We start from the raw sequence: 16666 nt of genomic DNA, 5'->3' as shown, positions 1-16666 counted from the left end.
AATATACTCAGATACTAATACGCCCTCAAGTGTCACAAACAAAAAATACAAATTAACATAATGGCTCCAACAATAACCCGTTTTCTATTTGAATATATTTTAAAATGTAATTTATTCCTGTGATCAGAGCTGAATGTTCAGCATCATTACTCCAGTCTTCAGTGTCACATGATCCTTCAGAAATCACTCTAATATGAGGATTTGACGCTAAAGAAACATTTATGATTATTATCAATGTTGGAAACAGTTGTGGACATTTTTTTTTCAGGATTCTTTGACGAATAGAAAGTTATATTTCATTTATATTGTGCATTTAATGCATCCTTGCTGAATAAAAGTATTGATTTATTTTATTTATTTATTCTTTCTTATTTATTTTTTATCAAATAAACGCAGCCTTGGTGAGCAGAAGAGACTTCTTTTAAAAACATAAAAAATCTTACCGATCCCAAACTTTTGAACGGTAGTGTGTGTGTGTGTGTGTATGGTATATATATATATATATATATATATATATATATATATATATATATATATATATATGGACAGATCTACAATCTAGACAAACATGTAAGCAATTAGTCATTTAAATTAGTTATTTGTGCTGTAGTTGAATTCGCCTTACCTAATTCTCATTAGAAATTGAGAAATGAAATGTGTGGTTTTTGATCATGTGCAATTTTATACATTCTAAAAGAAGTCATGAAGAGAAGAGACACAGTATTTTTTTTTTCTTATTCACATCTTTATTATTTAAATTAATATTTGCTAAGATATGCTTTTCCGAGCAAATTCTGCAGAAGAAAAAAAAAAAGAAAAAAAAAAAGAAATGAAATGTTTACAAAAAAAAACTTGCACTCATATCTCAAGAACTGATCGAGAAAGGGAAAAGACATCGGACTCTTGAATGTATGACTTTTACTGTAATATAGTCGATCAAAGGTTTTAAGATTCATATATGTATATTATATTCCTATATTAATAGTTTGAAAAATAAAAGCTGACATGTCAGTCTCATTACTTCACAAAAGTATTCACACGCATTAGCTCGGTATATTTGGATAGAATAGTTCTGTACACATAAGGAACAGTGATATTTACATGCTTTCGTCTCTACTGAAGAACACAACAGAAGCACATAGCAGCAAATGTGTGGCGTCTGTGTCCAAACACGAGTAAAGCTGAGCGGGTCTGGGATGATTATCTCTAGTTGGCGGATGACTGGGGAAAAAAGAGGCACAAGCTTTTGGGGAAAAACCGGGAGAGAGACACTGCAAGACTCCGCTTTCCACTTTCTATTGCATTTCTATAGCGATATACGTTGAGGGAAATATATAACTTTGTTGTGCTTGTTGCTTCCAGACGCATTTCATACGCAATCCCCCATCATTCCCTCGGGTCATTTTCACCCGAAACTGAAAGACCCGAGAACTTTTGTCTCACTTGAACCACGAATACACACACAAAAATACTGAATGTATTAGAGGAGTTTTGTGGTTGAAATTTAAAAAAGTAACAAATCCTTCCCTCACGGGGCAATTGAATGTTTCAGTGCACAAAAAGCTCAAAATTCAAACTAAAAATGCTAAAACTTAAAAATAAATAAATAAAAATGATAATGTCTACATGTGTATCTGAATGCACACTGAAGAACTGGGTTTAGGACCCAGCGGAACAGCTCATTTGCTCCATATAGAGCTATAAGGCCATCTAGAGTCATGAAATATCATCTTATATTATTATATTTACACCAGAGATCGGCAAAGACACCCAATGTAAGATATTTAGAGCTGAATTAAAAGGGTTATGCATTAAAATTGTGAGTTAGTTTTGAATTTAATTTGAAAGAATGTGAGGAATATGAGCTCAAACTACTATTTATTTATTGAATCTAGTAATTTAAAGGTAAAAAATAACAAAAAATTGCACTAAAAATAGAAAAATGATCATCAAAACGAAATAAAATAAGCTTTCTGGACACAAAAAACTAAGTATAATTTTAGGGCTTCGGGTCATTTTGAAAAAAGATGTGTGAGAGAGTGAAGGAAGGATGAGGGATAAGAGGAAAGGATGAGAGAGTGAGGGAAGGATGAGGGATAAGAGGAAAGGATGAGAGAGTGAGGGAAGGATGAGGGATAAGAGGGAAGGATGAGGGATAAGAGGAAAGGATGAGGGATAAGAGGGAAGGATGAGAGAGTGAGGGAAGGATGAGGGATAAGAGGGAAGGATGAGAGAGTGAGGGAAGGATGAGGGATAAGAGGGAAGGATGAGAGAGTGAGGGAAGGATGAGGGATAAGAGGGAAGGATGAGGGATAAGAGGGGATCTGGCGTGTTTCTGCTGCGATATGATGTCAGTCATTTGTATAATTTCTATAGCATATAAAGTTGTTTTTTTTTTTTTTTTTTTACAATCGCTAGGACATTTCTCAATTATACTCATGTCACTTTCTCTAAACTCTTCACACACTGGGATAAACTGGAGCATTTATCATTGCTTTGGTGCAAAATACAATCAACGACATGCAGCTTCTTCAGATCACTCGAACAAAACCACCACTAAAACTCAACAGTCTGCATGTTTACATTCTGTCAAAACCTAACATAATACAAAGAGCCTATTTTTACAGTAATACTAATATTAAATATATTCCAAAGCGCAAGCCGCGAAAGGAGCTCAAATCGTTACTGGCTGGAAAGTCTGTGTGCACAAACATCCGAAGCACAAATCCTGAATTGAGTTTCGCTTTCACGTCTTCTTGAACTGACAAATTCACGCAAAATGATGCGCGTCTCGGCGAGTTTCCTAGTAAACATGTGTATTATGTCTTCAGTGAATGTAAACAGTAAACGCATGTGTAACAATATCAGTATATTAGATCTGTGTGTTCGCTCTTAAAGTGACAGTAGCCTAATATTCCTGCTGTGTTTTTAATGTTAAACAACAAAAGACAGAAATAAATCACTCGCTGCTCTCGACTGAATATCTTTAATTAGGATTAATCTATGTTTAATTGATACAATGAAGACTATCCAGTGTTAGCTTACATATGATTACTGTATTCAAAGACTCTACCTGAAATATACTGTTACTTGTCATTAATAATGTTTTAAATTTATACTAGTTAGGCTCATAGTTTTAGCTGTGGTTTTGAAATTGGAATAGAGAATTGTGTATTTTCATTCGTATCTAAAATATTGGTGTCATAACGTGCCTGTTTTTGCCTAAAACATTGTTTTAGCATTAGCATTGTTTGCTAATGTTCTGGAAGAGTGAGTTGAACTGAGACATGAATGAAGTGTTCTGGGTAAATTTAGCTCATGTTGAACCGCTGTGAGGCTGAAGGCTGGTCAGGAGAACTGTGTGAAGAGTTTTGATAAAGTGTCCAAACTAAGTCTTGATAAATGTGTCCTAGTGATTGTAAAAAAAACTATAAAGACTTTGTTTCTATAAACTGCTACCGCTTTAATAGCAAAGCACTTTTGTCCCTCGTCAGAGCCTGTAGTTCATGAGTTGACTGGCCATGTTGGGGAAAGCATACAACCATACGAATTGTGCAATTTGTATACAAGAGAGCACACTGTCCACTCGACCTGACCATCCAGTGTGATGACGGAACCAGAACTTCTCTCTCTGGATCCGGATGTTATTGTATTAAAGGTGCAGTGTGTGTGCGGTTGTGTGTGTGTGTGTGTGTGTGTGTGTGTGTGTGTGTGTGAGCGGTTGTGTGTGTCTGTGTGGTTGTGTGTGTGTGTGAGCAGTTGACGTTTAACGAGATGAGCCAGTTCTCATCAGCTCTTAAAGCCAAGCTAATGTTGATTCTTGTTTTATTACGAGCTCTGTGTCGTTCTCTTTTCTCCAGCAGACTCTCCTCTGTTCACACACACACACACACACACACACACACACACACACACACACACACACACACACACACACACACACACACACACACACACACACACACACACACAGCAGACACACACACACACCACACACACACACACACACACACACACTCACACACACACTCTCCCACACAGACACACACGGGCGAGTGACGCAGGAACACTAGTAAGAGCTTCTCGTAGTGAATCAGGGAAAGACACAAACTAAACAGAAACCGTGTACCTTTAACTAACGTTAGCGTTACTGTAACAAACGTATTGCTCATTAGTGTATTAACTAACATTAACTAAAGTCTTCCAATTTAACGCCTCAAATTTCCAGTTCATTCATCACACTGTAAATGCAGCGTCAAGTCAAGCGCTTTGCATCATGGGAAACGACACTGTGCGCAGTGTGCTCTGTTGCACAGAATACATTCTGCAGAAATAGTATGCGTAGCGTTTCACACACTCTCTCCAAGACACACTCCTCAACCCATTCACACACTCCACGTGATCTCGGTGCACTTCAAAACATTTAAAGCATCACTTCAATCTACTGCATATTACATGTTTAAAAGTCAAATAATCTAAAATGATACTTTCAGTAAGTATACATTGACACATATTATATATGCTCTTTTTGGAAGAATGTAAAGTCAAATATAATCTAATTTGCTCCGGGTTTTGGCTCAGCCGTCGAGCAGCTTCATAAACCAAACCTCACTCAGTTCGGTCCGAGACCCAGGCGTCAAGTGCACTAACACGTCGATCTCCATCTCTCGCTCTACTGTACTCTACATCGCTCAAAACATAGAAAAGGGCAGAAACAACATTCAGGTGATACAGTACGTTCTGAGTTGAAATGAATACACGTCCTCCGCCGCTGCTGCTTTGGGCAAAAGAGTTGAGTTTTCCTCTGTCCCGCAAACATACTGCAAACAAGAGCGTCAGCGCACACGCTAACAAGAGCGTCAGCGCACACGCTAACAAGAGCGTCAGCGCACACGCTAACAAGCCCATGTGCCAGAACACAGTTCATACACTGCAAACAATGCTTTTATTACTCGTTTCCAGTCCAAATATCTAAAATCAAGATGTATTTTTGTCTCATTTCAGTCCAAATGTCTAAACATTCTCAAATCAAGATGTATTTCTGTCTAGTTTCAGTCCAAATGTCTAAAAATGCTCAAATCAAGATGTATTTTTGTCTAATTTCAGTCCAAATGTCTAAAATGTTGTTAAATCAAGATGTATTTTTGTCTAGTTTCAGTCCAAATGTCTAAAATATTGTTCAATCAAGATGTATTTTTGTCTCGTTTCAGTCCAAATGTCTAAAAATTCTCAAATCAAGATGTATTTTTGTCTCGTTTCAGTCCAAATGTCTAAAATATTCTCAAATCAAGATGTATTTTTGTCTCGTTTCAGTCCAAATGTCTAAAATATTCTCAAATCAAGATGTATTTTTGTGTAGTTTCAGTCCAAATGTCTAAAAATTCTCAAATCAAGATGTATTTTTGTCTCGTTTCAGTCCAAATGTCTAAAATATTCTCAAATCAAGATGTATTTTTGTGTAGTTTCAGTCCAAATGTCTAAAAATTCTCAAATCAAGATGTATTTTTGTGTAGTTTCAGTCCAAATGTCTAAAAATTCTCAAATCAAGATATATTTTTGTCTCGTTTCAGTCCAAATGTCTAAAAATTCTCAAATCAAGATGTATTTTTGTCTAGTTTCAGTCCAAATGTCTAAAATATTCTCAAATCAAGATGTATTTTTGTGTAGTTTCAGTCCAAATGTCTAAAAATTCTCAAATCAAGATGTATTTTTGTCTTGTTTCAGTCCAAATGTCTAAAAATTCTCAAATCAAGATGTATTTTTGTCTTGTTTCAGTCCAAATGTCTAAAAATTCTCAAATCAAGATGTATTTTTGTCTAGTTTCAGTCCAAATGTCTAAAATATTGTTAAATCAAGATGTATTTTTGTCTCGTTTCAGTCCAAATGTCTAAAAATTCTCAAATCAAGATGTATTTTTGTCTCGTTTCAGTCCAAATGTCTAAAATATTCTCAAATCAAGATGTATTTTTGTCTCGTTTCAGTCCAAATGTCTAAAATATTCTCAAATCAAGATGTATTTTTGTCTCGTTTCAGTCCAAATGTCTAAAAATTCTCAAATCAAGATGTATTTTTGTCTCGTTTCAGTCCAAATGTCTAAAATATTCTCAAATCAAGATGTATTTTTGTCTCGTTTCAGTCCAAATGTCTAAAATATTCTCAAATCAAGATGTATTTTTGTGTAGTTTCAGTCCAAATGTCTAAAAATTCTCAAATCAAGATGTATTTTTGTGTAGTTTCAGTCCAAATGTCTAAAAATTCTCAAATCAAGATGTATTTTTGTCTCGTTTCAGTCCAAATGTCTAAAAATTCTCAAATCAAGATGTATTTTTGTCTAGTTTCAGTCCAAATGTCTAAAATATTCTCAAATCAAGATGTATTTTTGTCTAGTTTCAGTCCAAATGTCTAAAATATTCTCAAATCAAGATGTATTTTTGTCTCGTTTCAGTCCAAATGTCTAAAAATTCTCAAATCAAGATGTATTTTTGTGTAGTTTCAGTCCAAATGTCTAAAAATTCTCAAATCAAGATGTATTTTTGTCTAGTTTCAGTCCAAATGTCTAAAAATTCTCAAATCAAGATGTATTTTTGTCTAGTTTCAGTCCAAATGTCTAAAAATTCTCAAATCAAGATGTATTTTTGTGTAGTTTCAGTCCAAATGTCTAAAAATTCTCAAATCAAGATGTATTTTTGTCTTGTTTCAGTCCAAATGTCTAAAAATTCTCAAATCAAGATGTATTTTTGTCTCGTTTCAGTCAGAATATCTAAAATATTCTCAAATCAAGATGCATTTACTAAAGTAGTAAAATGCCATTAGATATTATGTCTTGTTTTCTGGGGAAATAAATCAATTTTTTTGTTGTTGCTTAAACCAAGCAAAATGATTTGCCAATGGGGTCAGAAAAATAATCTTGTTTCTGTTTGAATTAGGATTATTTTTCTGACCCCATTGGCTTTTTTTTACACAACAACTCTTAATTTTGATTTATTTCCCCAGAAAACAAGACATAATATCTTATGGCATTTTACGATTTTAGTAAATGCATCTTGATTTAAGAATATTTTAGACATCTGGACTGGAAACAAGACAAAAATACATTCTGATTTTAGATATTTGGACTGGAAACAAGTAAGAAAAGCATTTTTTGCAGTGTAACACAACGCTCAATGCATTCTGAGCATGTTAGTTGTCTATATCTAGCTACACAAGCATTCAAAAGTTTGGGGTCAGTACGATTTTCTCTTTTTTTAAAAAGACATTAATACTTTTATGCGGCGATGATGCATTAAATTGATCAAAAGAGACATTTATAATGTTCTAATGCTGTTCTTTTGAACTTTCTATTCATCTCTGCAACAAAGTATCACGGATTCTACAAAAATAAAACTGTTTTCAACACTGATAATAATCATAAATGTTTCTCGAGCATCAAATCCTCATATTAGAGTGATTTCTGAAGGATCATGTGACACTGAAGACTGGAGTAATGATGCTGAAAATTCACAGGAATAAATTACACTTTACTATATATTCACATAGAGAACAGATGTTTTAAAATGCAATAATGTTTACTGCATTTCTGATCACAGAAGAGACCCCACACTTTTGAACACTGTCTCATTAGTTATGCACGACTGCGCACTTGTGTAGAGTATGTTTCTGGCCTTCCAGTGCAATACACAAACGGCATCAAGACTGGCACTAAGATTTGGTCCTAAAACGGTGACGGTGTCGCGAGATCTTCCCTTTAAGAGAAACTCTCTCGTCTCTTAACTCCCGTTTTGATTGTTTTGAATGCTGCTAGCAAGTATATTCGTGATTCATTAATAGCCTGAACCCAGTCTACGCCCTTAAACCCCTGAGTGCTACGTTTCCTCTCGCGACTGACTAGCGGCCAGCTCATCTGCACTACTATCCAGCCCTCGACAAGCCGATAAAGCTAAGGCTAAGGCTCATAACTACCCTGCCCTCAACCCAAACACCCGCCCTAGACAAGCAGGGCATCCTTGGACAGTCCTCGGAAGCGGTTTCGTTTTCGGATTATACTGAATGCTATTGTAATCTTGGTTTTAGTCAGATCTCGGTGGACTCGATCCTCTCCAGTCGGGTCGGAACGGGCCACGGCGGGGCGAGTTGGTGCATCTCCGGCATCTTCTTCTTCTCTTCCACCGGCGGGGTCGGAGACGTTAGCGATATTGACACGGAAACTGGCGGCTCTGGTAAAGCCAGAGCCGGGGCGGCCATTTTGGCTCCTAGCTTGTCCACGCGCTCCTCAAGCGCCTGGTTCTTCTGTAGCATCTCCACGTAGCTTAGCTGCAACTGCGCTTGGTACTTCAGCACGCGCTCTTTCTCGTCATGCCAGGTTTGGCGTTCCTGTGCGAATGTTAGCGCTTGTCGTTCGCGCTGTTGCCGCTCGAGACGTAGCTCGCCCTGCAGTCGCTCTAGCTGGCGGCGAAGGTCACCTGACTCCGCCCACTGGACCTTGGAGTCGTCGCTGAGGAGTCGATCGGGAGCCGGGAGCGCCGGGAGTGACGTTTGCGGATCCGAAGGGGACATGAGATGCTCTCGGCTACGGGACGCCACCAGTTGCCCCATTTCGGACAGACTGGAATCACTGGGACGACTGGAGCTGCTGCCGAGTTCACTGAGGGCTTTCTTCAGACGCGTGACCTCCGACTCAAACGCACTCAGCTTGTCCCGTAGCACCGTGACCTGAAGACAAGGGTAAACATATCAACAACATTTCAAGAAAGAGTGGGGAAAATATCGAATAGCGCTCTTTCTGATATAAATAGCCATTATGATTTAAAGGTGCAGTAAGAGATTTCTGAGAAACAGACACGCCCCTCCCTTCATTGCTACGCCCCCAAATGCATGAACTCACAATGCAAGTGGACACGCCCATGACTGCTGATTGGCTCACTCTCTCTCCTCCCCCATCATGAGTGGACACGCCCCCTACTGCTGATTGGCTCACTCTCTCTCTCCTCCCGTATCATGAGTGGACACGCCTCCTACTGCTGATTGGCTCACTCTCTCTCTCCTCCCTTATCATGAGTGGACACGCCTCCTACTGCTGATTGGCTCACTCTCTCCTCCCCCATCATGAGTGGACACGCCCCCTACTGCTGATTGGCTCACTCTCTCTCTCCTCCATCATAAGTGGACACGCCCCCTACTGCTGATTGGCTCACTCTCTTCTCCCCATCATGAGTGGACACACCCCCTACTGCTGATTGGCTCACTCTCTCTCTCCTCCCGTATCATGAGTGGACACGCCTCCTACTGCTGATTGGCTCACTCTCTCTCTCCTCCCTTATCATGAGTGGACACGCCCCCCTTCTGCTGATGGGCTCACTCTCTCCTCCCCCATCATGAGTGGACACGCCCCCTACTGCTGATTGGCTCACTCTCTCTCCTCCCCCATCAGGAGTGGACTCGCCTCCTACTGCTGATTGACTCACTCTCTCTCCTCCCCCATCATGAGTGGACTCGCCTCCTACTGCTGATTGACTCACTCTCTCTCCTCCCCCATCATGAGTGGACACACCCCCTACTGCTGATTGGCTCACTCTCTCCTCCCCCATCATGAGTGGACACGCCCCCTACTGCTGATTGGCTCACTCTCTCTCTCCTCCATCATAAGTGGACACGCCCCCTACTGCTGATTGGCTCACTCTCTCTCTCCTCCATCATAAGTGGACACGCCCCCTACTGCTGATTGGCTCACTCTCTTCTCCCCATCATGAGTGAACACGCCCCCTACTGCTGATTGGCTCACTCTCTCTCCTCCCCCATCATGAGTGGACACGCCCCCTACTGCTGATTGGCTCACTCTCTCTCCTCCCCCATAATGAGTGAACACGCCCCCTACTGCTGACTGGCTCACTCTCTCTCCTCCCCCATCATGAGTGGACACGCCCCCTACTGCTGATTGGCTACAAGAGTGTTGTGCTGCAAAAATACTACGTAAGAAAAGCATGTTTTGCAGTGTGTGTCACACAAACAAGCCTGCGAGACGAGCACTTGTGTGATGTGTGTGTACCTCGGCCAGCATGGCCTGCAGCTCGGCCTCGCAGCGCTCCAGCTCCAGGGTCTTGGTGCAGAACGACTCTTTGAGGCTGATCTCGTTCTCCTCTCGCTCCCTCAGCTGGGCGTTGAGCTCCTTCATTTGACCCCGCAGGGCCACCATCTCTCCGGCGCGCTGCGTCACCTCGGCCTGACTCTCCCGAAGCTGCTGCTTCAGCAGAGAGATCTCACCCGCCTTTTGACACACCTGCACACACACACGCACACACATACACATATATACACACACACACACACACACACACACACACACACACACACACACACACACACACACACACGAACACACACACACACACAAATATACACACACGATCTCCGGTTATTTAGATCAAATGACTAAAAATAATAGTTTTTAGTCAAAAGCAAAAGCAACAAATATTTCACTATATGACAGATGCTTCACCAGTGAGTTTATGAACCTCTAATTAAAAAAAACAAAAACTCATTTAACAAAATATTTGCTTTAATGAATTTTTTTTATGTAATTAATTACATGATGTTCCATTTAATGTAATTAATCGTAAATTAATCGCACATCAAATTTGGCCGAGAAATTACCCCCAAATTTGATGTGCGATTAATTTACGAGCATATTTTATTTTGTGTGTGTGTGATTTTATTTTAAAAACTTTTTTAATAAATGTGTGTATATATATAATATATATATAATTCAAAAATATTTTTTTAAGAAAGTGTAATCTAATCTAATTATTTGTAAATTAATAATAACATCAAATTTGGCTGAGAAATTACCCCAAAAAGATCATTTAAAGTCATTGTTGTGTTAAATGAGAAAAGCATCAAACAGACATTACAAAAAGTAGCTTTAAAAAAGAGATCGTTTTTTAAATTAAACATAGAATTTATTACACATTAACTTTTAGGCTACAACCGCCATGCTTGGTATTTAGATGTATTTACAGACCAAAACAGTTCAGTTTAAAGTCCCCCTGTGGTGTAAATCCAGCCTTTAATGTTGTTTATGTGTCTATGTGGTGTTTTTAATCAAACATGGTTAAGACAAACCATGTGTAAGTTCATAAGTCGACACCATTGCTGAGTATTTCCTCCTTAAAACTGCAGTGAACCAAAGACAGTCTCAAACACACGCTTTGAAATCGCTGGTGTTTCTGACGTCACAAACTACCTTGTAACCAATCAGATCAACGTGTGATCGTCAACCAGTGGATCTCTGAGCTGAGCGAGTGAGTGGAGGCGGGGCTCACTTGCATATTCATAGAACTGCGCATACTAAATGAGGCAAGGGTGTCGAGTTACATTCAAGATATTTTAAGGTGTGACGTATCTTTTTTCAAGGAAAAAACGCTTAAATATGTCATTTTGGTGATTAAAGATGAGTTTAAGGGATACAATTATTGTCTACAGGTGAACATTCTTCAAAATATCTTCTTTTATGTTCTGCAAGAGTCATACAACCTGAGGGAGAGTCAATGGTGACAGAATGGTTAATTTCAGGGCAAAATATCCTCGAAATATGATAGTATTTTTTTTAATGAAATGATACTCTAAATAAGAAACTAAAACTGCGATTGGTGGCGGTAAATGTCTTAACGAGTGAGTCAGCTCGTTCAAACGACCGACTGATCCCGACGGACTGACCTCCCACTTGGTCTCCTCGAGTCTGGGCAGAATATCGGCCTGTTCCTTCCTGAAGTCCAAGCACTTCTTCTCCAGTTCTTCTCTCTGAGCGAGGAGGAGCGTCATCTCGTCCTGGAGCCGGCGCTTGTCCTGCTGGAGACGCCCGATCTGGGCCTGCAGTGCATGCTGGGAGCGCTGGGCCCGTCGGGTCACCTGCAGGGGAGCGGGAACATGCTTTAGGTGCGTCACCACTTTTGAATAAGAAACAATATCAAGTCTATGGGCCCTATCTCGCACCCAGCACAATTGACTTTGTACACTGACGCATGTATCATTCCTATTCTTCACCCGACGCACAGCGGACTTTTCCCTCCACAGACTCACGTCGGTAAATTAGGGAATGAACTTGCGCTCCCGGGGGCGGTTCAGGGAAAAGAGGAGGCGTGTTCCGGCGCAAACGTTCCCTGGTGCTATTTCGCAGTTTCAGAAAACAATTCCTCCACTGACCAGGAGAAACCTCGTCTAAAGTCAGTGGCGCGTTGCGCATGTTATTCAGATGCTATTTTAAGGGCGCATGCTTGGCCATAATGTAGCGTGTGCACAACACACATACACTTTGCTTATCTCATCTACACACAGAAGCAGCAGTTCTCATTTTTGCAAACCATACATAATTACAAGGAAAAATATTACCACACGAGGGAAATCATTGTAGTGTCCATGAAGATGTGAAAAAAATCTAGCTTACACATTTACCCAAATTATCATACGCCTGTTTAACCGAAGCTAATCTGTGTGTGTTTCTCCATCCCCAATGTCACTTCTCTGTGTTTTACGGCCCTGACGAGAACGTCGGTCTCCTCGGCTGTGAACCGCTCCTGGCAAATCCGCCGTTATAATAGCAATCCGCCATGGAACAAGCGCGCCTGCCCTTAAAGGGAATGTGAGATGACGCTCTGATTGGTTTATCTCACGTTACGCCCAAACCACACCTATGAATAATGAAGCTCCTTCAGACCAACACATTCTAGATTTGCGTCGGGCGCAAGAGTCGTTTATCCCGTCGGTATAATAGCAACCGAGATCCGCCCACAAAGTTACTTGTGTTTAGCGCTTGATACTTGCATTTCAGATCGTTAAAATAGGGCCCTAAAAGTCTATTGAATAAAATGTAAAATTTGGTCCATTCTCCAGGACGAAAAACAGTACATTTTAAACAATGCAAAGTTAAGTAAGTTAATGCTTAAATGTCATATGATTTGTCACATAAATGTCATATGAGGTCATACGATGCGTGTCTTTAGTGTGTTATGTAGCTGTTAGTGCAAGTATAAGATCTGCAGAGTTACAAAGCTCAAAGTCTCAAACCTAAAGAGAAATCACGGCAGTCGGCCGTACGCAAGTCGACTTGCGCATTGATTTACGCCAAAAGAGAAACATTTGAACTTGACGCACAACGTAATGACGGCAACTGACGCCTCTCGCGGCTCAAACACACAGGGCTGGGCAACCGCGTTCGTCATTACGTCAAGTTCAAGTGTTACTCTTTTGGCGTAAATCGATGCGTGTGGCCGTCTGCCGGAAGCTTGTTATTTTAGTCGATTAAGTTTTAAATATGGATATTTTTCTTACATGAATGCATCGCTTCACTTCAGAAGGCCTTTATTAACCCCCCAGAGCCATTTCGAGCACTTTTATCATGAATAGATGCACTTTTATGATGGATAGATGCACTTTTATGATGTAAAGATGCACTTTTATGATGATAGATGCACTTTTATGATGGATAGATGCACTTTTATGATGGACAGATGCACTTTTATCATGGATATATGCACTTTTATGATGTAAAGATGCACTTTTATGATGATAGATGCACTTTATGATGGATAGATGCACTTTTATGATGGACAGATGCACTTTTATCATGGATAGATGCACTTTTATGATGTAAAGATGCACTTTTATCATGGATAGATGCACTTTTATGATGGATAGATGCACTTTTATCATGGATAGATGCACTTTTATCATGGATAGATGCACTTTTATGATGGATAGATGCACTTTTATGATGTAAAGATGCACTTTTATCATGGATAGATGCACTTTTATGATGGATAGATGCACTTTTATGATGGATAGATGCACTTTTATCATGGATAGATGCACTTTTATGATGGATAGATGCACTTTTATGATGGATAGATGCACTTTTATGATGGATAGATGCACTTTTATCATGGATAGATGCACTTTTATGATGTAAAGATGCACTTTTATCATGGATAGATGCACTTTTATGATGGATAGATGCACTTTTATGATGTAAAGATGCACTTTTATCATGGATAGATGCACTTTTATGATGGATAGATGCACTTTTATGATGGATAGATGCACTTTTATGATGTAAAGATGCACTTTTATCATGGATAGATGAACTTTTATGATGGATAGATGCACTTTTATGATGTAAAGATGCACTTTTATCATGGATAGATGCACTTTTATTATGGATATATGCACTTTTATGATGTAAAGATGCACTTTTATGATGATATATGCACTTATATGATGGATAGATGCACAGATGCACTTTTATGATGGATAGATGCACTTTTATGATGGATAGATGCACTTTTATGACGATAGATGCACTTTTATGATGTAAAGATGCACTTTTATGATGTAAGATGCACTTTTATGATGAAAGATGCACTTTTATGATGGATAGATGCACTTTTATGACGATAGATGCACTTTTATGATGGACAGATGCACTTTTATGATGGATAGATGCGCTTTTATGATGGACAGATGCACTTTTATGATGAAAGATGCACTTTTATGATGGATAGATGCACTTTTTTGACGATAGATGCACTTTTATGATGGACAGATGCACTTTTATGATGGACAGATGCACTTTTATGATGGATAGATGCGCTTTTATGATGGACAGATGCACTTTTATGATGGATAGATGCACTTTTATGATGATATATGCACTTTTATCATGGATATATGCACTTTTATGATGGATAGATGCGCTTTTATGATGGACAGATGCACTTTTATGATGGACAGATGCACTTTTATGATGGACAGATGCGCTTTTATGATGGACAGATGCACTTTTATCATGGATATATGCACTTTTATGATGATAGATGCACTTTTATGATGATAGATGCACTTTTATGATGGATAGATGCACTTTGATGGACTTTCAAAGACACACACCTATTCACTGCCATTATAAAGCTTGGAAGAGCCATATATTTTTTTATATAACTCCGATTGTATTCGTCTGAAATAAGAATGTCATTTACACCTAGTACGACTTCTGGGTGAGTAAATCATGGGCTAATTTTCTTTTTTGGGTGAACTATCCCTTTAAAGTGTTTATTACAAATACATTACTTAATGCTAAAAATGAATAAATGTAAATGAAGAAAAATTAGCCTTGCGTTTCCAATGCTGTGTTCACCTGTTGGAGCCGGCCGGCGTAGTTCTGCCTCAGATCCTCCATCTCTCGTTCCCACACGCGCTGCTTCTCCTCAAACACCTGAGCGATGGCCGCCTCGCTCTGGTCCAGGTTACGCCGCATGTGGATCACCTGAGGCGAGGACAAAACACACCACAACACACTCTTCATTTCAGGCATAGGTGCATTCTCAAATGCCATGTGTCAGATTCATAATGCAACACATCATCTGGTTTACTGACACTGACATTTGAAGGAAACCTCAGGATCTGTCCAGAGGTTTGTTAAAGCTACAACAGCATAAAATTGCATGTAGTATACATGCATATACAATGTTTATAAACTTATTGGCAACTTCTTGGAACAATAAAAACTGATTCGATTATAGCCATAAAAATGGCGGTTTAATTTATAATGTAACAATTTTTCCCTGCTAAACAAAAGGACATTTTAAAATGTTGCATTCATTGACTTGCTTTGCCTTACCTTCACACATTTATATGAATGCAATTCATCCAATGAAAAATTAAAACATATTCAATGGCCTATGCAAAAGTAAAGAAAATTAATAATATTAAATAAATAAAAAATTCAATGGTGTCTGCAAAAATAAAGAGGATAAAAATAATTATCCAATGGTGTATTCAAATTAAACTAATTAATTAAATAAAATATTCAATGGTGTATACAAATTAATTAAATTAAATAAAAATAAATGAATAAATAAAAACTGTAATGGTGTATACAAATTAAATTAAATAGTGTATAAAAAATAATAAAAAATAAATAAAATGTGCATGCAAAATAAAATAAATACATAAATAATAATCCAATGGTGTATTCAAATAAAATAAATAAATAAAATATTCACTGGTTCACAAATTAATAAAATTAAATAAATAAATAAAATATCCAATGTGTATGCAAAATAAAATAAATTAAATAATTGTTGTTCTGAAATCACTTTGATTTTTGTTGTAAATGTGCTATATATATAAAAAAATTATATATATATATATATATATATATATATAAATATACAGTATATATATGCATACAATTAAATACAATAAATGTAAAAGCAAAAAACACCATTCTCCAATTCAAACATTAAAATGTCAAGTTTTTTAATCTTGATTTTTGTCATTGATTATAAACAGTTTCTAGTGGTGACAAAAGCACAGTGTAAAAATAAGCTTCAGCAAGTACAGTAAATCTCATTCAGCAAACACTTTTATTCAGAGCAACTTTAAATATAGAGTGAATTTAACTTGCCATTTAGCCTTAAAATAAATAAAATGAATAAAATAAATTAAATATTCAATAGTTTATACAAAACTAATGAAAATGAATGAATGAATGAACATATAAATAGTGAATTTAACTTGCCATTTAGCCTTAAAAAAAAAAATAATTTAATAAATTAAATATGCAATGCTGTATCCAAAATGAAAGAAAATGAATGAATGAATGAATGAACGACTATAT

The 16666-nt window shown here is 38.0% G+C and overlaps 1 protein-coding gene across 1 annotated transcript in view; it reads right to left on the bottom strand.

Moving 5' to 3' along the window:
* Positions 1-750: 750 nt before the first annotated feature.
* Positions 751-16666, bottom strand: part of lzts3a (leucine zipper, putative tumor suppressor family member 3a) — a 29520-nt gene continuing 13604 nt past the window's right edge. The window contains exons 4-7 of the mRNA XM_084415354.1: positions 15182-15310; positions 11710-11901; positions 10043-10273; positions 751-8709 (exon numbers count right to left, since the gene is read on the bottom strand). Of these exons, the coding sequence (XP_084271480.1) occupies positions 8071-8709; positions 10043-10273; positions 11710-11901; positions 15182-15310 (1191 nt within the window). The 3' untranslated portion in view covers positions 751-8070. The remainder of the gene's footprint in view (positions 8710-10042; positions 10274-11709; positions 11902-15181; positions 15311-16666) is intronic.

The sequence above is a fragment of the Rutilus rutilus genome, assembly GCF_951802725.1.
Source record: "Rutilus rutilus genome assembly, chromosome: 7".
Lineage (NCBI taxonomy): Eukaryota > Metazoa > Chordata > Actinopteri > Cypriniformes > Leuciscidae > Rutilus > Rutilus rutilus.
The sequence above is the reverse complement of the archived record's forward strand: the minus strand, read 5'-3'. Positions and strand labels throughout refer to the sequence as shown.